General features: G+C 34.3%; 1 protein-coding gene across 6 annotated transcripts in view; it reads left to right on the forward strand.

Moving 5' to 3' along the window:
• ASPH (aspartate beta-hydroxylase) overlaps positions 1-22,116 on the forward strand; it is a 120,732-nt gene that overhangs the window by 13,198 nt on the left and 85,418 nt on the right. For 3 of the 6 annotated variants that reach the window (XM_072852432.1, XM_072852428.1, XM_072852426.1), the window contains exons 2-5: positions 4,392-4,541; positions 5,309-5,353; positions 6,213-6,245; positions 6,647-6,715. In XM_072852432.1, the coding sequence (XP_072708533.1) occupies positions 4,392-4,541; positions 5,309-5,353; positions 6,213-6,245; positions 6,647-6,715 (297 nt within the window). The remainder of the gene's footprint in view (positions 1-4,391; positions 4,542-5,308; positions 5,354-6,212; positions 6,246-6,646; positions 6,716-22,116) is intronic. The other 3 variants (XM_072852429.1, XM_072852430.1, XM_072852431.1) reach the window with 3 other exon arrangements.

Here is a 22,116-nt window from a genome sequence, read left to right on the forward strand (position 1 = left end):
AATTGCATGTACAATTATTTCCCTTAATAAGCTATTGATTTCTCTGTGTATTTGGTGACTTTTACTGTTTGTTTAAATTTTCCTCCTATCTTGCTCTAAATCGCTTGTGCATCACATAAGTTGCTGAAATGTACTAGTCAGGCAGTCTTTCTTAAAGTATCTGTTCTGTTTGATGCATTCAAGTGGCTTTAAAAATAGTTAAAAGATACACTAGTTATAGAATCAACTGCCTGTAGTTTCTTTACACCCATTTGAAAAGTCTTAAACTCAGTTGGGTTGTTTCTCACTTTTTTTCTCCCTTGAGCTATTGGGAAGTGCATTTGGGAATTAGTTGCTGGATGTTAAAACCACTGGAGGTATATGTTGTTTTTCAAATTAGCTGTAACATTCTACTGTTCACATAATCTACCTGATGGCTATGTTATTTAAAGAAGCATGGGGGAGGAAGGGCAGAGTGCTAGATCCTAAAGTTTTTATTAGGGTTGCTGTTAATGTGACATGAGTTTGTTTCTGTCTTCCTCCTGCCCAAAAGGAGCTGGCTTTTGTTTGAAATGCAGTGGGAAAAAATAGTTTTCTAAAATTAGAGATGTAAATACGTTGAACAGTGTGTTAGTGGGGTTTTTTCCTCCTTTTCTGGTCCTTAAGAAGAAGAGAGTATGTTGATCATTAATCATTTGTGTTAGCTTTAAATTGTACAGGTAGCGTGACTATTGTCAGAATTTAAAGGAGGGGTGAGTGAAATGAGTTAGTGTTAGTCCTTTCTGGAAAGAGAGGGCAACAAAGTGAAATCAACACCTCTGCTACTTTTAACAAATATACATTAGAAATTTTGCCTGGTTTACCTTTATGGCATGTGGTGTATTGCACTCTAGGGAAACAGGCTTTGCTTTGGCAAAACTATCAGTAACCATCCCTCCTTGGGGTCTGCTAGAAGCAAATATGAGGTGTACCAGGGGAACGGTTCTGATCTGAGAGTTCTTTGGCAAGAATGTGTGTGGTTGATTTCAAGTAACTCTTAGCAGACTCAAAACTACATTTTAGAAATTATCTGTCTTTTATTCTTAAAGTAGTTAGCGAGTTTCAAATGAGCAGTCTCTACAGGATACTCGGGAAGTCTGGTAGAGGAGTGCCAACATGGAGAAAGTTTCTTGGGTGACGGCCAACTTAACAAATGCAAGCAGGCAAGGTTTGTGTCCAGACTTGTGTTTCAGCTTATGGTTGATGGATTTAATGTCCTTAGAGCTCAGGCACTGAGGCATACATTGCAGCAAAAATACTAGAGTACAATGTGCTTGGTTTCATTCGATGCTGTGTTTGATGTTGGAGGATTAAGGGGAGGGGAAAGGATCAACTACCCAGGATGCTCTGCTAGGAGGAGTAAGTGAATTTGATTGTCGTCAGAACTAGATTGCCATATGAGTTCTGAAAAGCGTTTGGCTCCTGAGGATAACTGCTCTAAAAATAGATTTGGAGGAGAGGTTTCTCTTGGGTCCGGTTTCGTGTTCCAGCTGAGCTGGCTTTAGGAAACTTGTTTGCTCCTGTTGCAAGACTACAGTGAGGATAAATCGCTTCTTATTCTGCCTTCAGCATTAATTTTGGAGATACCAACACACTCTCTCTGTCTGTGGAAATCGAGCACTAATGTTATGGCTGACGACACAGGTATAATCCTGATCTTTTTGTGAACAAATGGAAAATGCGTAGTTGCAAATACTTGGCTATGTCTGATTTTGTAATCAGCAAAAAACTGGCTTACCGCGGTATGTTGGTGTTTTCTAGCCAGTTTGCTCTTCTAGTCTGCATTACAGGCTGCCTCTGTTGTCTTTGATTAAATGTTGTCTGGAGTAGAGGTATTTCATGAGTTTATGTCAGGTGATTAATTGTAACTTAGTTTCTGCTTAAGTAGAGCACACATTAACATGAGACATTGTTTTGTCTTCAAATATCGGACTTTAAAGTTATTTTTGGAGTATGTGAAAATACTAGGTGTCTTTAACGTAAGGTAAAGTAAAAGGAAAAAGGTTTTCATACTTCTTTACCGATGCGTGACTCTTAATGCGGGGTGGGTGAGGTATAGGACTTTTAAGGATTTACCACTGAGGAATAGAACACACTTTAAGACTTTCTGATGTCTGCATAAAGACATCTGGTGGTGTAAGCACAGGCTTACCAGATATGGCAAGTGACCTACTTCTGACATGGCTGGCAGCATGTGCAGGGAAAGGGCTTGAATTGAGAATTAACTGTCTGGAATGAGCTCTGAGCCAGTGTCAGTCCTTGCAATGTTTTGTTCTGACCCTATGTGTAGGGTTATCTGTGCAGACCATAGGTAAATTTTATGTTACGTAACTTCCATTTATATTAAAGTGTTGCCTGATCAAGCTGCCATGCTTGAATTCTTAGCAGAATTTTTCAAGAGTTTTGAAAATATTTTTTCTGTAAGATAGGAGGCCACAGCATAAAAATGTATCTTTGTGACTGTTGTTGAATGATATTTTTATAGCAGAATCTGTTTTTGAGAGATTTGCATGAAACAGTCTTTTAGACTGGAAAAAATATGCACAGCTATGCTCGGTTACTTAAATGTCTCCCCTCCCCCTTCTTTTCTTCTAATAAGTAAAGCCTCTTTCTTCAGAGGCAACTAGCAGTAAACAGTAGAAAACAGTAAGGTAAATTAGTAAGTATGAAATACAGTAAGATTCTTTTTCCTGTTTGCCTCTTCTAATACCTGTTTTGCTTTAGAACAAAGTTGTAACCTGCAATCACTTAAAATGTTTTTAGCCTTAAGGTTTCATTTTAAGTATGTACAAAGTTTCCATTGACTACATTGGAACACAGGAGTAGCAAAGTTCTGCTGTTACATAGTATAATTGTTTATTTCTGAATATTAAAATTTCCAGCTCAAGAGTACATTAAATAATTTTCACATACAGTTGATAATATTTCTGAATGTACTGGAACACACTGCTCATCTTTGTCTTTGTTTTCAGGCTACCTGTACATCTTTCCCACAAGGGAGATGTTACGATGAGTTATGTATATGGACCTTGCACATATGTAATTAGGGTACTGTGCAGTAGCAAGTGATACATGCCTGATGTGAGGCTAAGTTGTCTCGGTTTCTCTCTGAATATTATTGGACAGCCTATACCAAGGCAACTTTTTGTTTAATATAGAAAAGAAACTAAATAGTTGGTATTTGATCTTTGTTGTTGTTGTATCAACAATTATGTTGATATTTAGCTGTTGAGAGTATTTTCTGTCTTTTTCTATGATCCGTGTTGATAAATACATCAAACATTACTCGCAGTTAGTATGATAAAGTTAACTCCTCACCTTATTGTGTTATCACAATATTCATGACAAAGTTCCTCGAGTATTTAAAAATCTGTAAGAAATAGTTTTGCTTCAATAGCTAGGACTGAATGTGGCTAAACGGGTAAAGGCTGGTACTTAGAAGGGAATGAAGTGGAACAGGCTGGTAGACATGAAACTGCAGCCAAGTGCCAGCCTTGTATGTATCCCTCTTTCCGTAAAATGATCCTAAAGCAGTGGACCAAGCAAGTTGTGTCTTCTCTAGTGGTGATGCCCATTTGAAACCCCCTACCCATAATGCTAGGTTGAGGTCTTTCTTTTCCTAGTGGTTTGTTTATAACTACTGTATTTTTGATATACACTTACTTTCCATATGTGCAGTTATAAATAAAGCTGTGATTTGCGTTAAATCTCTGTGTCGTCCTTTTACTTGTGTGTTCCATGGGACTGAAAGTCTAAAGGTATTCAGTATGTAGTGAATCTCTGCTTGATTCTAAGCAGCAGGGAAGGTATTTTTAGTTGGTAGGGTGTCTGAACTTGGAGTCTTAGCCTTAATATGGTTTAGATTTTAGGCTTCTTGGGCTATTTGAATTTTCATGTTGATTCCCTGAGCTAATTCAACCAGCTTTGAAACTTGCTAGAAGAAACGCTTTTCGTCCGAACTGTTTTTTGCTGGTCATATTGCCCTCTGGTGGCAGTTTGAGAACTGTTGGCACAAATGCAAAGCATCTCAAAAATTTTAAGCTCTGTATAAATATACACTAAAGGGGAGGAAGGGGGGGATTTCCAACTAAGTTGTTAAGACAAATTGCGTGTGGGTTTTTGGTGTTTCATTGGTTATAGGGCTTTTACTTAGATAATCGTCAAGCTTCCCACCATAATTCACAGTGATATGAAAAGCAAGTAACAGTGGTGAAGTTAAAAAAAAAAAAAAAAAAGGAACAAAAAAAGTGTTACTCAAATGTCCTGTATTCTGTGTAGTCCCAAGAAACAGGATTTATAATTATGTCCTCAATCATAGTTTTCTAACTCTTATACAAATCCATTTTTCCTACTTGTTTGCCTTACTTTAACAGAGACTAAGCATGGAGGAAGCAAGAATGGAAAGAAAGAAGGCCTCTCTGGAAGCTCATTTTTCACCTGGTTTATGGTAATTGCTTTGCTGGGAGTTTGGACATCAGTAGCAGTTGTCTGGTTTGAACTTGTAGACTATGAAGAAGTTCTAGGTAAGAATTTTAAATCTTAAGACACTTCTAATTTTTTATTATAATATACATTAAATGGAGGCCATTTTAAATTTCTAGATAGCTGAATTGACTACTGCAGTGTTTGCAAATGACCTACATGTTAAAAATAGGCAATGTAGTTCAAAAAGTACATTTTAATGCTGAACTCTATTATGATGTTAAAATGGGATTCTCATAAGGCTGGAAAAGGTTATTAACATACTGCATTTATTAAAGAATTGAAGAAATCTCCAAGGATAGATCTGGATCTCTTTGTAACATGTATGCTGTAGTTCATTTGAAATGTCAGCTAAATATCTATTGTTTCAGTTTAAGCTCTCAGAAACTTGCAACAGTGGTTGAAAGTGGGCAGCTAGTGTTGCCACTCCTCTGATGGACTATGTTGCCTATAGAGTCAGGGCAACTGATCAGTCATCCTCTTGTGAATGAGCTGTTGAATGACCTCAGTTTTAAGCTCATAACAGTGATAATTGTATCTCAATATGACAATGTTAAGATAGTACTGTTAATATAATATCTAAGGGTGAATATTAATGTGTCAAATTTCAAGATGTATGTCCATGGGTAGAGCTATTGTCCCTGATCTTGTAGGCTTCAACATGCACTTTTGCAAGCTTTACAGCTTTACAAGTCTGTTGGTACATGTTTTTTTGATCTGGAGTGATTATAAGAGAAGCTTCTGGTTTGAAACTTAATTGAGTCTAGTGATGCAAATAATGGTTTCTATATTTTTACCATGCATGCAGCCAAAGCAAAGGATTTCCGTTATAACTTGTCAGAGGTCCTACAAGGTAGGATATTAGAGAAATAAGATTGCTTTACAGTCCCTTTGCTAAAAGTTTTTGTTTACTTTTTTATGTTTTTAATTTTGTAGAGAATTACTGTTCTTCTACAATGACATGAAACTCAGTCATTTCTCATCTGTCTCATTCTTCATGGTTTTGAAGATGATACAATTCTTCTTATTTCTAGAGAACTAAATTTATTCCACCAGTCTGTTGTGTTTAACCATAAACTGATAAAGATCCTTTCTAATTGATTGCTTCCGTACAATAGTGATGGCCTTATTTTTGTCTGTTCTAGACCCAAGTCTGAACTTTTTCTTACACAAAACTGGTTTCTAATTTTCCAAGTACCATATTAAGAACTATATTTCATTTATTTTCATTGTAATCAAGTTCTGCCTCCATTTAGAGAATGACAAATGTAATAATAAACTGTCAAACTATAAGGACTTAGAGTTCTTCTGCAAACAGTGTGCAGAGTTTCAATCCTATTGAAAGTTATGTCTGAATTTTATCAAAACTAATTAGATAGCGCTCTACTCACTTGGTGATCCCAGGACAGTTCTAATCCTGGATACCATGATTCTATGCTAAAAATTCTTTTTGAATAGAAACTGGGTTCTCCTTTTGCTTATACTTAAGGCTGGTAGAGCTGCAGTTTCAAAAATAAAAGTGAGAAGTCTGATGTATTCACCTATAGTCACCTATAAAAGGATGAACAATTTTTTTGTCTTCATTGAATGTTATACAGTTGTTGATAAAATCATGAATGTTTTTCTTTTGTCCAGGAAGCAGGTTGCTTACCTTCTATTAACTTAGCACTAAAAATTTTATACCTATCTTTTTTTTTTTTCTGAGAATTTAGAATGGCAAGGAGCATATAATCAGAAAACAAACGGTAATTATTTTGTTTAATTCTTGTTTCATTATTTCTTTTCCTTCAAACATGTTGAATGTTCCTTGTGAACTTAAATTTTATTCAGAGCAAAGTGTGTTCACATAAAGCAGATCACTTAATTAGAGGTTTGTTTTAAATCTGTGAGCACCAAAATAAATGTGTGGAAAAAAGACTAACTTGTGTTCAGTCTAAAGTCTAGGAAATGCAGAAAGGAACTGAAAATATTTGTAATATTTTCCAGGAAATCTAAAATATGGTTAAGAAGAATATGGCTAAATCATAAAAAAAAAATTTGGTAACTACCTAGCATTGACAGTCAGCCATTACACATTGAAAGCACTGTGCTGGAAACAAACTACTGAATCCCTAATTCTTTCTTCTTCCTCTCTTTGCATTTCTAGGCAAGCTTGGGATATATGATGCTGATGGAGATGGAGATTTTGATGTGGAAGATGCTAAAGTACTGCTAGGCAAGTACAAACATAGGTGGAATAATTGTATAATTCAATTGTCACATTCATGTTGGATTTTTCTTTAATGTCAAAACAATATTTCTGTTTTTTCCTAACTGAAGAACTTAAATTGATTTATTTGTGGTGGATTTTTTTCTTAATGCAAGTTGTAGGATTGTGTGTGCAACTTGTAGCAAGTTCTGTTCTTTGACTTCTAATATAGCAATGTAAGTGGAAAGCATTTAATTACTTACAGGATGATTTTGAAGTTAGGTGGTTGATGCTGCTGTATCAACTGTTGAAAAGATGGTTGTGATTATTAATAAACTTATCAGATGTAGGGCTGAAGACACTTCAAGAGTTAAAACATTGTTTATGTTAACATATTAAGCCAGGTCCACTTTAAAATGACTTCCAACAGGCCTTTGTACTACTAAGATGACTATTTGTTTAGCATATTTTTGTACTGTCTTTCCGCTATTCTGAGTTCTCCACAAATCTGTTCATTTTCTTTGGCCTTCAGAAATCCTACATGACATGGATTTTTCTTCTTTGACATTGAAACACTGGTTTTAGGCTCCTGTTCCTTGTAGTTTGCGAGAATGTCTTTCTGCTCACAATGTATCTTCAAAGAGAAATTTCAATCACTAGACATGCTTCATGATATTGCCCTTCTACCTACGTCTTCTAGCAGCTAAAGCACTACCATCTTCAGCTTCACAATCAAACATTGGATACATACTTCTTGCATACCTGATGTTAGAAAGTTTACTTTTCTTTAATTGATTTGTTCAAATGTAAACCTATTCTGAGCACACAAACCTAGCAAGTTAAACAAATAAACAAAGCAACAAAAAACCCCAGCATGGTAAATAATACCTTGAGCAGAGAGCAAAGTGGAGTGTCTCAAACTAGTCAAAGTTATTAACAGTATATCAATAATATATTAGAATCAGAGAATCATTTAGGTTGGAAAAGACCTTTAAGATCATCAAGTCCAACCGTTAATCTAGCACTGCCAAGTCCACCACTAAACCATGTCCCTAATTAGGATGTTATGGCTTGTTATTTGAAACTCATACTCCATAAAAATCAGTTTATGATCAGTTTGTTTTTCCCCACTTATGTTTGCAGAAATAAGCAAATCTTTCTGGGGGGTTTCATTTGTTTAATCCCTTCATGGTTAAAGAAAACCCATGCAATCAAAGTTACTGAAACAGTTTGCAATGGTGTGAATGTGAGAGGCACTCCAAAGAATCTCCAGTGCTCTGAATGACTTCAGAGGTACTAATTGGGTGTTAATTATAAATGGTGAATAAGATAACACTTTGTATAGTTCTAATCCTAAGCTTTCTTGTCTGTTATGTAGTGTATAGAAAGTGGATATGAATCTCTTGTGGGTCATATTAGTTGGATTCAGATTGCCAAGGTGGTAGCCAGAAACATGCTGCTGCTTTGTTACATCTCTGTTTTATACAACTTGATATAGCTGGGAATTCTGCCAGTACGTGACAGTGTTTCTATTATAAGCTTGTTTTATCATGCATTTAAACCTTATACTTCAAATGTGACATTAAAAGGTCACAGATCAAAAGTTATTTTTATTATTTTTGAATACTTGCTTAGAAATATGATTTAATCTCATTTAAATTTAAGAATATTTTCTGCAGTACAAAGGAAATGGTACATTTTGAAAAGTTACGTGACTGATAAAAATTATGAATATAAAAAGATATTTTTTCTAATAAATAACATATAATATTATTAACTGAAGTTCCCAGTAAATTATTGTGCTTGTTTGTATTTAACGTTTCATATGAACTAAAAAATGAACACCATTATACAGACTAAAATTATTTCATTGATGTAGAAACTGGAAGACTAGATTCCCTCTTGAGGAATTTGTTCTCCGGAATTAAGTCTTTGTAGTAAAGAAAACCAGATAGTAAGCCTATATTCAACTGCATTAGGGTAACTTTCTAAATATTGAATGCATAGCTCCTTTTATGTTTTATTTGTGAGGATTTTGTTAGTACATATGCTGTGTTTGAAGACTTGTTACTTTCTGGGATTTTTCTCTGGGTCAGACTACCATAAAAGCAAGTGGTTTCTCTGCTAATATAATACTGACTTAAAAAGGAGATACTACTGTTTGATGTTTAATGCTAGGAAGTCATATGCTTTTTTCTTTCCTGTTCTTTAGCTATTACTAAACTACTGTATATTGAAATTGTGGCATGTACAATGGTTTAGTGTTGTCCACTTCCATAATCTTTAGTTTTTGCTACAAATTTAAATATTTAATTTGCATATTAATGATAAAAAATTCTTAATTTAATTTTGAGAAATGCTTCTACCAGCATGAGTTTATTTTATATTTCAAAGAACAGTTTAGTAGCTGATAACTTAGTAGTTTTCTGTACTACTTGGGCACACCTAAATAGAATAATTAAAATTTATTATTCTATTTCTTGTATGTATAAGGCATGACAGGATCTGTTCTTTTTATTTGTTGAAATCAAAAGAGGTTTGATGATTAAGTTCTCTTGAGGTATTTGTGTAATTTTAAAAACAGTGTGCAAGAAGTGTGTTCTTCCTCCCCCCCCCAATATTTGTTGAGTTAGTTTTGTATCTGTTTATAAAAAAATTATCCAGGGTGGAAATGCAAACTTGTTGAAGCTAGTCTGCAGTTATCTTGCAGGTTCTTTCTTTTTCACAGGTATTTGTGAGGTTCTCTTTACTGAATTCCTTTTGGTAATTGGAAAGAGAGGCTTCTTAATATGCTCCTTTGAGGGCTGCTGTTATCAGTAATTCTCTTCCCACTTTTTGTCCACCTCACTCTGTTCTTCGAAGGAAGTTACCCTTCTCAGGAGGAGTGTTGAGAGTGTCAAGTACCTCTGTACTTGAGAAATGAGTACAGAGAAACAGTGGCTTTAGTAGTATTACAAAAAAAAAGCATGTATAGGGAGTACCAGTGTCTGTTGTAATAGAATCTTTAGAGCTGAGCCATTTTTTATGCTTCAGTCCTTTTTAACAAGCAACAATACCCTGAGAAATTCTACTTAAATGGCTGCAGTAGTTAGTACAATTTTGGAACTGCAGCTACAGAAAGTCATCAATGTATTGTTCTTGTGCATTTAGTTCAGAGTAGACTGGCTATGCAGAAAATGGAAAAAAACCACCCTAGTATATCAGCAAACAAAGGGTAGTAGACAGTAGAATCCAAGCTTCTGTAAACCAACTTTTTTACCCCTGGTTCACCTGTAGTAAAAAAAGATGTTTGCAAGCAGTCGTACAAAGATTGCACATTCAGAAGATCTGTGGTGAGATAATAGGAGTTAAAGCTTTTGTACGGTTCAGCTGTTTAGGATAAGTTTCATACTCTAATCTATTTTTCTCATGTTCTACTTCTCACGTTCTACCTTCAAATATTAAAAGCTTGCATATGCTCATTCTCGTAAAAGAGATTTTTGCAGGAGAAGAGCTTTGTCTTGTTAAATGAATGTAGGCAAGTCCTCTGCCCCATTGGTTGCAGTAACACTGTTGAATAAATAAAGATTTTGACTCCCTTGATTACTGTTTGATTTGAATTGTAATGTTTAGACTTCTCTTGAAATAAAGTGGTTATTTCCTGTGAGTCACTGATTTAGCATGGTATGGCTACCTGATTGAGCAGTTCCATTTTTGTCACCATTTTCAGGCACTTCTTACCATGCTTATGTGTGCTTATCAGTACATGAGTTTTACTTTGAGAAGCAGTTATTCTTGATTATGGGGATGAATGAAGACCAAAACCAGTTTGAGTATTAATTAGTTTGGTTTTTTTTTTTACTTTAACTCTTTCTAAGAAAGAAAAAAAAATACATGAAATAATGTGTTACTTTCTGTAACTAAGGCTGAAATGTCTCTCCCCAACCCCGCTCCCCCTTAGATTCAAAGGCCATTATATTAATCTTGGATAGATTTTGTAAAGAATTGTAAAGAAAGGGTTTGGGGTTTTGTTGTTTGGTGGTTTTTATGGTAAAGACTGTAAGACATATTAATCCAGTTTCTATGGTTCCCTTTGGTGTCCTAATCTTTTCAAAGAAAATATGCTGCTGTGTTCCATGTTATAATTTATAAAGATAACTGCCTAAGAGTCTTATTCTTAACTTCGTGCAAGAACAGGGGCATCTATATGGTTCTTCACATGCTTACAGAAATGCTATCTAAAGCCCAGGGTCTTTTGTGAAATTTTTTTTTTTAAATTATTATTATTTTTTTAATGCTGGATTCCGACAGAATAGAGTGATACAAATATTTATAATTCTGTGTTCATAACTTAATTTTTTTTTTTTAAATTCAGGTTTCCATTCTTAAATTGAGATTTCTTTCTTCAGTAAATATACTTACTTTGGTTTATGTCTTTACATCTTGCTTGGTCCAAATTTTGAAAACAAATTAGAATGATGACTGACTACCGTGCATAAAGTTAAGTCTGTAAAATTTAATTTTTATAGAACTAAGCCATGGAAGAAGTTGGAGAGGGATATTTATAATGCCTTGATTGCCTCCTGGATTCAATCTGTCATTTTTAAACCTTTGGGCTATCCAGTGAAAAATTAAAGAGAATGGCTGGTCACTCAAGTAGAGGTTCTGGACATCCAGGTACAAGGATGTGGAACATCATGGACTTGGAAGTTTCCTCAGAATTATCATTGATACTTTCACTATGTGCTGTAAGAAAAACGTGTTGAAATGTGTTAAATGTCTCTGCCGTGAACTCCTCTATCTTGAACGTATCATTAACTTGCACCTAATATTGCTTTGTAGTCTGCATGTGCAACATGTTCACTTAATTTTATGTCTCAACAATCTGTCTTCACCCTTAGCCCACTTTTCTGCTTCTCCTTCCAACACAAATGAATGTTTTTTTCTGGTTAGAAGTGGGGGAAATTCCTCCCTCTCCCGCTTTAAAGCTTACCAATAATTGACGTTTGTCATTGCTTGATCATTCTGTTGTACTTTTCCCAGAATGGAAAAGTTGAAATATTTTTTTAGTAATAACTGTAAACCAGTGGATTTTAATACAAAAAACCAGGAGGAAAAAAGAAGAGCATTAATGGTAGCTTATTTGTATTTTACAAACACCAGTTATATCAGTGGGTCTCGTAGCCCAAGATAGCAACTCCTGCTATCAGAGAGTTTAGAAGTGACGAGCTCTTTCTTCGCTGCTCTGGCCATCTCTACTTTAGGTGTCTTTAGCCTCCTTTAGATTTTCTATGTAACAATACATACACCCTTTATATTGGCTACCTATTCATTTTTATCTAGTATTCTGTATATCCTCAGTTTTGGAATTAATTCCTGAAGATCAAGTATATCATGCAGAATATATATCATAGAAAAAAATGATTGAAAAGCATGTTAAAAAAACCAAACAAGGAAACAAACTGCAAAACAACCCCCCAGCAATTCGAGTTCTCACTTCTAAGCAAAATCAAAATTCTGCATGGTACAATAAATGTTCTCCTTAACGGTATGTCTGTGACAAGTTTGTTTAAATACTGTTTGCTTTTGAATGTTATTCTCAGCTGTCAATTGCAAGCTCTCAAATTTGAACATGATGGTTTTTAAAAAAAAGGCAAATTGGATGATTTCAAGTAGTGGAGGATTACTGTTAAAAAACTGTCTAAAGGTAAATGCTGCAGCAAGAAAATTGAATATAAATGGATTTGGTTTTAGGACTAGGAAGAAGGGAAAGGAAAGCTGCTGCCTTTTTTTAAGATTTTGGCATAATATTGTGCATGTTTATTGTCCAAATTATAGTCTGTACTTTGAAAGATTCAACTTTCTTAACATCTTTCTATTTCCTAATTAGCATTCCTGTAAAGACTGCTGTCTATGACGAGATGTCTTTCACAGATCCTCCTTTTACAGTTTCCTCTTTCCACCTAACTGCTGTCTCTTTTTTTTTTTTTCCTCCCCCTTCCCTCTCTCTCTCCCTTTCCTCTATTCTTGTGTAGGCCTGACCAAAGATGGCAGTAATGAAAATATTGATTCCCTTGAGGAAGTCCTTAATATTTTAGCAGAGGAAAGCTCTGATTGGTTTTATGGCTTTCTCTCATTTCTCTATGATGTTTTGACTCCTTTTGAAATACTAGAAGAAGAAGAGAGCGAAGCTGCAGATGATGTTGATGGTACGTCACAGAATGAAGGGGTTCAGGGAAAAAAGACTTGTGTTATTTTGGATTTACAGAACCAGTGACTGAGAGACTAATTTGATTGGCTTTCGAAAATGTCCCTGAAATCATCAGTCTTAATATAACAGGAATGTATGGCATTGAGGGAAAACTCCCAAATGGACGCTATAAAGATTGAACTAAAGTCAGCCATGCAATGTAGTTTCACTAGTTGAAAGCTTTTTGGTGACATTTCCATTTTTGTGACAGGACGACAAATACTACACAGTTGTGTAAATATGTAGAATGAAACGTGTATCTGCGGTTGTGTAGTTGGTTTCTGTATGTGCTTCAATTTGTGCATTTTGTGCACAAAGCTAAGTGTAATAACCTCTACTGTTAACACTATAACATTTATCTTTCTAGCAAACATTAACTAAAGCGTTTGGCAACAGCTTTGATTGTAAATTATTCTGGCTTGACTGCATTATGTAAATACATATTTATATGTTAATCCTTAATATAGACATGACAATGATAATTCTCTTGTGAAATATAATTTTAATAAATAATTTATTTTGTGATTCACTGATTTCTCAGATAGATTCTTTCTACCTGTTCAAATACAGGCACTTCATTTGAAAGTGCTTGAAAATTTTACAGAAACATTTATTTCTAAGTTAGCTAACATCTGTTGTATTAGAAGATATGATGTCACTATATGGTTTATTCCCACTGATTTGTCTGTTTTCAAATTAAGTTTTCAGTCATTTTTTTAATACAACAATCACACCACAAGGGCTGTTCTAAATTTGTTTGGGTTTTTTTAAGGTGGGCCTTTTATGCACATGGGAAGCTGTGATTATGTATTTCTAATGTAATACTGAATATATTAAAGACTAATTGGAAATTAGAATGTAATGTCTTCTATTCCTTGCTAAATTCAAGAACTTAATGCAGTTTTGCAAATTTTAATCCTTTTCCTGCGAAACTGTTTTATGACAGTTGTTCCAAAAATATTTTTCATGTACATGAATTCTGTCTGCTATCATAAAGTTATTGGTATAGAAAAGGGAGTTTATAATTGTGTTCTGCAGTTTGTATCAGGTACTGAAAGCTGAAACAGTGATCATTTTAATACTTGCTTAATAATGCTTAAGTTTGTATCTGTTTCCCATATAAAGTTTATACTCACGTTTTAACACTAGTGGATTCAGGCTGAAATTTTAACCTGTTTTTAAATTAAATGATTTTTCAGTTGCTTTGGCATGGCAATTTTAAAGCAATTTAACATGCCTGTTTCAAAAAACTTTCATGAAATCATCCAACTCAGGGTTCTACTCAATCTTTAAAAAGTAATAAAAAAGAAAAAGTGTGTTACTGTTAAGCAAGTGAAGTGTTAAACAAAAAAAAAAAAAAAAGAAAAAGTTGTGAAGTGTTAATACTGCTGCTTAAGATTTACAAATTAAAAAGCCACATAAACATTAGTCATATTTTCTTCCAAATATTTGAGGATTAGTTTATAAGAAAGTTAATAACATGTAAATTTAATGGTTTTTAGTATGAGATATATGAAGCATAAGGCAAAGAAAATAAAAAAACCCCGTACATTATGAAAATAAATGCTAGTGGATGTGTGGAATATTACTGAGAAGTTTCTTAGCAAGTGGAAGAAACTTGCAGAGTATCTGAGACATAAGAAATAAGCAAGCTTGGTTTGTTTTGTTTGTTGTTTTTTTTTTCTCTTTTAATTTTAGAAGCAGATTTGAATTAGAAATAAGAGTTTCATCACTATTGTGGGATAATATCTCTCAGTATGAATTAGAAAAATTGTCATGGAACATTGAATTCTATTGTAGATGCTTCAGTAATGGTACTAGATAGCCAAAAAGAGGAGGAAAACTTCTACTATGAGAATTCTGTATCATTAAATTTATAGATAATCTGATGAAGTTTCAAGTGAAATAGAGATAAATAGATTGCTTGAACCATGAGAAAGCTGCAGGCACTGAAATAAATAATGGTTACATCAGTTTAACTAGGGCTAGGGAGATGAAGTGCAGGCCAAGAAAGTTCTGATTTGATACCATGGAAGTTCCTTGTTGATTTTATTAAGGGTGTGTAATTCCGCTCAAAAACAATTATAGTGGGAATAAAGAATTTGTAGTAGGAGAAAAAGGGGTGGGGGGAGAAGACCTAGGGGACATATTAACAGTAAATAACTTTCTAGAGTGTTTAGTTTCCAGAATATATTTTTTTTTTCACTCTTGTCTTGTATTGTTCCTGTTAACAATTCAACCCTTAGCAGTGGTGAGCAGAGCTGTCTAAGCTCTCCTGAAGTTGGGATAGAAGAGTTTAATTTTAATGAATGGCATTAATTGTGATTGCAAGCAGAACTTGGCTAGTAAGGGTGGTAATAAGATTTAGCTGAGTCTTCAGTTATATCAGCATGCAGGTTTTTTTTTTAAAAAAAGCATTTTAACAGCAAAAAGGTTAAGCTGAGTATGATATCCAAATAAGCAAGGAAAACTAAACTGTATCTCAACTCTTACTTCTGAGTCCACACAGTGTTTGAAATTAGTTGAGGAAACTGAAAACTAAATTTTTAGTTTGATTTGTTGTGACTATCAGTTACATAAAATACAGTCGGTCTATTAATGTTTTAAAATAAGTCCAGAAAACTTTTAAAGTGGTTTTAAACTGTAGGTGGAAGGCTGTAGCAGCTTTGCCTTCTGATATTATTTTAGAATAATTATTTCAGAAGGCAAAGCTGCTGGTTTTTACCTACAGTTTTTGTTTTGAGAATTTAAAATAGGAGCAAATAAGCAGCAAACCATGTTTTTAATGAGGAAAGTATATTGTTTAAGTGATAGGAACTTCCTAGTTTTTGTAGTTAGTAAAGAAACAAAATTCAGTGACTTTTATGTTAAATTGAACATGGAACTTTCATTAGCTACCTTCATATTCCTTACAGGCCATTTATATTAAATTTTACAGAGCTGCAGAAGTAAATGTCTGGGACTAAAGTTGTAGTCTTCCAGTTTGGCCATCATTTTTAGAAATATGCAGGGTGGTTTTCTTTGCCATTTTCTAGTGTTGGCAAATGTTTGATATTTTAATTGCCAGTCTTCAGCAGACATTTACAACCTTCAAAAAAATACTGCATTAATCTTTGTAGCGTAAGCTCTTGCTTGCTTTGTTGTGATACTATTGTAAAGAAAAGCGGGGGGAGGGGGTGGAACTTAATACCCATATATCTGAAATGGCTGAGAACTTACGGAAGGTTTGAACCCCAGATTTCTGTGACCACCTTCAACAATATTTAATTTGAAAGTAAGACAGTGTTTTATACGGGGGAAAAAAACCACAATGCTCATAATGTATAGAATAACTTGCAATTGAATAGAATAAACAGAAAATTGTTTGCTGATCTGTTGAAATGCTTATTGCAACAACTTTTTAAATTTTTCCTCAAAGAAAGATCTTTTTTGAGAGTGTGTTCAATCTTTCACACTTGAAATTTGTTTCAAGGTCAGTGAATAAGTCTTACCACCTGTAGGTTTCATTTTATGGTAATTTTGCATTATTAGTTAGTCTCCATTGACTGGCCTTAGAAGAAAGTGATTTCTTTTTTTTATGACAGTTATTCATATAGGTTACAGTTGGATGGAGGGGTAGAAGAAGAATGCCTAAGAAGGGTTTTCACTTCATTTCATAAAAGTTAATGGTCAAATGGGAAAAAAAACACCTATATTGTAAACATGATTTGATTAGTATTTGAGAGCTGGGGGAAGCTGTTGCGTACAGTTCAGTCATTTTGGATAGATGCATACTATTTTCCCTATTCAGTTGCCATCAGTTAAGCAGCTATCATAATGATGGCACAGCATCATGAAATACATTAAATACTGTCTTTCGTATGGTCAGTTAGGATAGATTGCTAAAGATGAAGCTAATAAAGGCAAGACTTGCTCGTTGGTTTGTTACACCTTCTCATCCAAGATGCAACGTACGCATCTGTGACTTTAGAAAGTGATTTCTACCCTGTGTCTCCGATTTGAATTTTTTTTCAAAAATTAGGCAATTAAATAAGCAAGAGATATTAAAACAACTTACTGAGAATGTATTGAGAGTATTTTAATTTTTTTTATGCTGGTTGTATGAATTAAAAAAGCTCTCTTGCATTTGGGAGAGTTACAGGCTGTGGTATGCTTGGCAATCTGCATACAGGTAATGGGTTCAGTTTAAGGTAAGTGGGTGCTAGCCTTCTGTCAGTAAGCTATTTTGTTTAACAGAAGATCTTGTATATCCAATGTAGCATATTATAAATGCAGAATAATATTAATAATTATGTGCAGGTGTATATGCAAACAATCATAGCTTTTTCTGACTTGCAGTTCTGCTGGAGAAGGAAAACAAAAAAGAGAGAAAAAAGGTTAATAATGGTTTTGGCTTACAGATTTGTATTTCCTTTTTTAGTTCTGCAATTTTAACATCTTTTCCTAATTTTCTGTGTGGTGAAGGAGTTTTTTGATGGGACCTCATGAATTAAGGCAAGAGTCTGAACACAAGCCCTAATGTTTAAAGCTTGACACTTTCTGTTCTGTTATCCAGGCTTTGCACAAATTGCAGAAGGGTAGCAAGTTCTGTCTTTCAGCTGCTTAGTGCTAATCTTGACCATATGCTTTCTATGGTAAATGTGAAGTAGCCTCTTCCTTTTTCACATGTAAGTGTATAAGCCACCTTAATTAGCTTACATTTGTTGCATGATGCGGCAGGTTAAAAGGGTTTATGCAGGTAGATGTTGTGGTGAAATTGATTTCTAGGGATTTTTTTCAAGTGGCAAAGCCTTTTGTATAGCAAGGATATTAAAGTTTTTAATATTACTAAATGAATAATATAAAATTTGCATATGCAAGAATAAACTTCAGGTTTCTCAATATATTGTTAAATATGAGAATATTACCTGTCAACATCTGTGAAACTGCTCAAAAACACTGAAGTGCTTTGTGTTATCTGTTATTTTTGTTTTGCAATGCTTATCTTTCTGAATAAAAATAGTATTAATATATTTTTCTTTTGATGCTGAAATTCTAAAGATGTGCTCTCACCTGGGGGTTCTTTTTGTGGAGGTTCTTGAAGATTTTTATGAGGAAAAATAGACGAAACAACTGGATTTTGTTGCAGGATTAGAATGCTTTGTAATATTCTAATTTTCAAAAAATCTGTTAAGATACTGTTGTGGTTTAGCCCCAGTTGGCAATTAAGTGCCACACAGCCACTCGCTCACCCTCCCCCCCGGTGGGTTGCGGGAGAGAATTGGAAGAGCAAAAGTAAGAAAACTTGTGGTCTGAGATAAGAACAGTTTAATAATTGGAAATAATAATTATTAATAATAATAATAATAAAAGAAATTGTAATGAGAAGGAAAACAACGAGAAAGCGAGAGAGGAACAAAACCCAAGGGAAAAAAACCCAGTGATACAACCGCTCACCACCTGCTGACTGATGCCCAGCCAGTCCCCGAGCAGCGACCGCTGCCCCCCGGCCAACTGCCCCCTGTTTCTGTACTGAGCACGACAGCATATGGTATGGAATAGCCCTTTAGCCAGTTGGGGTCAGCTGTCCTGGCTGTGCCCCCTCCCAGCTTCTTGTGCACCTGGCAGAGCATGGGAAGCTGAAAAGCCCTTGACCAGTGTAAACACCACTTAGCAACAACTAAAACATCAGCGTGTTATCAATATTATTCTCATACTAAAATCCAAAAGACAGCACTATACCAGCTACTAGGGAGAAAATTAACTCTATCCTAGCCAAAACCAGGACAGATACTAAATTACCTACCATTAAACATTATGTAAAAATAACCACTTTGACAGGTATATTTAATTTTTAGTATGACTGTTTAAAGCAGCTCCTTGGAAAATATTGGAAACCTATCTGGCTATGTTAACTTTGAAGTCTACTTTTTAATTAACTGACTCCAATAGCAGCCATTTCTGACATTACATTATAACCACATATGTGGCCACAAATGTAGTACTGAGTGGAAAAAAGAAGGACCTTAAAAACTAGCTCAAAAAAAGTGTGAAGACACTTGAATTGGAACTTAGAATAAGGGTCCACGTGTTCAGTTACATGATTCATAAAATTCTGGACATTGGTTTGTGTGCCCCAAGGCTGTAAGAACCTAAGTCTTTGCCAATGAGTTTACTTAGATGCCCAGATTTTATCACATGCCCCAGGACATTGCTATCTTGGAAAAGGGAAGTGTTTTGCACCCATGTCTTGCTTCAGCCTGTTTGGGGTTCACAAATGAGACTTCCATGTGCTGTAGCCATTGTAGGGACCCAGTCCAGGTGGAAATCAAGATGCAGCAGGATTTCTGTCTTGTGATTATTAGATAATATTAAGATTTTGAAATATATTATTCTACATACTTTTCCTGTAAATGGGTCTATTCATAATATGTTAAACTATACATGATTTACGGAATTATGTCATGCATTGAGAGTTTGCTGAGAATCTTAACACTATTCATTGTATAAAAGCAGATTGAAACAAATTACTGCTTGCCTGAATATTTAACAAGTGAAATATCAATAATCAGTGAACAAGGTATTTTGTAATCTTTCAACGTAGTGCATATACTTCTATTTAAAAATAAATTCAAATGTCTGTGTGATAATTTTTGTGTATACAGGTCTTTGTAAAATTTTCTGTTTTGCCTGTCAAGACATGCTTTTAAAAGTGTATTTTAACATATTCAGTAACATTTAATTTTACTATGAAAAGAGGGGAGGAGCTAGAAATTTAAATATGGCTTTGTGCAACTTTGCTGAGTACCTTTTATTATTTAAATTTTCATTGATGCTGTAGTATAACAAAGTTGGATTCTATTCTTCCTTTTACATGAGACAATTGTTTACTTATTGTTCTGCACACTGCTTAGAAATAATAAGATTGAATAATGAATTTAGTCAAGTGAGAACTCTGGACTTCAGCAATGATGGTAATCTGTGAGCTAAGAGCCTAAAAAGGCTTTCATATCCCAAGTATGAGTGTGTAAGGAAATTGATCTAAAAATTGTATTTTTACCTAGCTAACCCATTTTTAAGAAATTTTGGCCATAAGGTCAATGCTTGATACTTTGAAAACATGTAAGGTAGAAATTAGATGCAAATTGATTACAGTTACTTTAATGGCTACATTCTTTAAATTTATAAATTTTTATTTTTTAGCATAGGATATGGGGGTTTTGTTTGTTAAGAATAAATGTTGACGTATATTGACACAGTTTGGGTAGTTATTAATTGTTTTCTGAAAACTTAAGCTCAAGGTTCACATGTCCAAATGTAGGCACTTTATAAGTCGGAATGAGAAGCCTAATGTTGAGACATGGGAATGTCTCTTCTAGTTTAATAGGATTATGTATGAGTTTTAAATGTATATTTACCATAACTTTTTTTAACTTTCTAGTTGGTTTTTGGGTAGCAATGAACATGATTTTTGTGATTAAGGTAATTGTGTTTATGGGGTTTAGGTCTTAATCCACAGCAGGATGGTGATAATCCAATCCCTTTATGGGATTAGAAAGATAAGGCTAATTATTATTTGTATTTTGGGGAAGGCTTTGCCTTCATGCCTCTTGTGGAACTAGGTATAAAGCACAATCAAGGTGCTGAATGACCTTGATTTCTGTTAGCTACAATGGGGAAAGAGGACAGCACCTGACTTTGGAGAGTAATGTTTATTTTTTTAATAAAAGTCTTAACAGTCTTAAATAGTCTTAAGTAAAGCAGTAAGTATTTTAACTGAAATGAAGTGGCAACTGCTTTTTGGAATATGAGCAATACCTTTGCCAAAAGATGTATTTTCTGTTGGATAAAGAAACATAGGTTGTAATTCATTGTAATACTCAATTTATATAATCTACAGTACACAGGTGCTTGAAGATCTTTTGAGTTAATATGTTTATAAAATATTTATAAAATTATATTAAAATATAAGTTAGTGGGTTTGAGAGAGAACTGGCACAATACCTGGCAGAGAAATCAGCTGGGATATTGGTCATAATTATGTGGCATCACGCTGTCTGGAGAGAACTGAGATAGCTCTAAGAAGTTAAGAAGCATCTCAAGTAGCGTGCATCGGTAATGTGATACTTTTCTTGGATTAATTAATCTTCCATCTCAGTACTTGTGGTGGTCTTGCTACTGAAGATGCTTTATTCTTAATGAGTTAACATTTGGTGTCTCTCCATAGCATTGCAGTGTGCTATGTAAAGATAACTTTTTACATGGCATGGCAGATTGGAAAATTTTATGTCATGTTTGTTGAACATCACAGATATGTTCATAACCTATTTCCATTTTGCAACAAATCAGGTGAGGAGCCAGGAGGGGTAGCCAAGAAAAAAACTAAAGTCAAAGGTATTTTTAATGTTCTTTTTCTTGTGGAACTTTATGCAGATAATGATGTCTGAAATGCATGTGCATTGCAAATACAGATTGCAGGTTATAATAATGTTTACTAATACTAGCTATGTTGGCTAAGTGTTGTCTAATGGTGCAACAAACTATTATCCTCCCCATTTTTCAGTCATTTTTTTTACTACCAATTGTAATTTAATGGCAATGCGAGTGCTTTCCTAACTAGAGATTTTTTATTTTTTTTGTGCAGATTTTTTTACAGCAGTTGTCTTGTTTGGATTATAAGTAGTTTATGTTAACTTCATATTCTGCATGTTTAAAAAAAAGCTCTGATGTATATGCAGATTTTGATCTGTGTGAAGTCCTCCTTTAGTTACCTTTCATCAATTCATGATACTATTACTATATTGTAATTGGACTTGAGCACCTTAATTTCTGCTTAAGTCTGTACTTAAATAGTTTCATCTATTTCTTTCTTATGGGAGGAGAAATTTAGGTAAAGTTCAGTAACTTCCACTTTAATATTATTTGCAAGATTGATTGCAGTGATGATACTTAAAAATTTTCCAAAAGCTTAAAGTAGGATAGCTTGCAACCGATTCATGCCATATATTTATTTATAATTACATTGCTGTATGAACAGGACATACTGGTCTAAATGTGTTCAGTGCAACAGAGAGACTAAAAAAGCTGATTAGCCTCAGCAAAACACCAAACTACCAGATGTACTTCAGGTGCTTAACTTTTTAGATGTGCTCAGTTATCTCCACACAGCATGGTGCTATGTAAAGAACACAGTCTCTTTGTTGCATTAAAGACACTTAGA

This window comes from Ciconia boyciana, chromosome 2, assembly GCF_034638445.1.
Source record: "Ciconia boyciana chromosome 2, ASM3463844v1, whole genome shotgun sequence".
NCBI lineage: Eukaryota > Metazoa > Chordata > Aves > Ciconiiformes > Ciconiidae > Ciconia > Ciconia boyciana.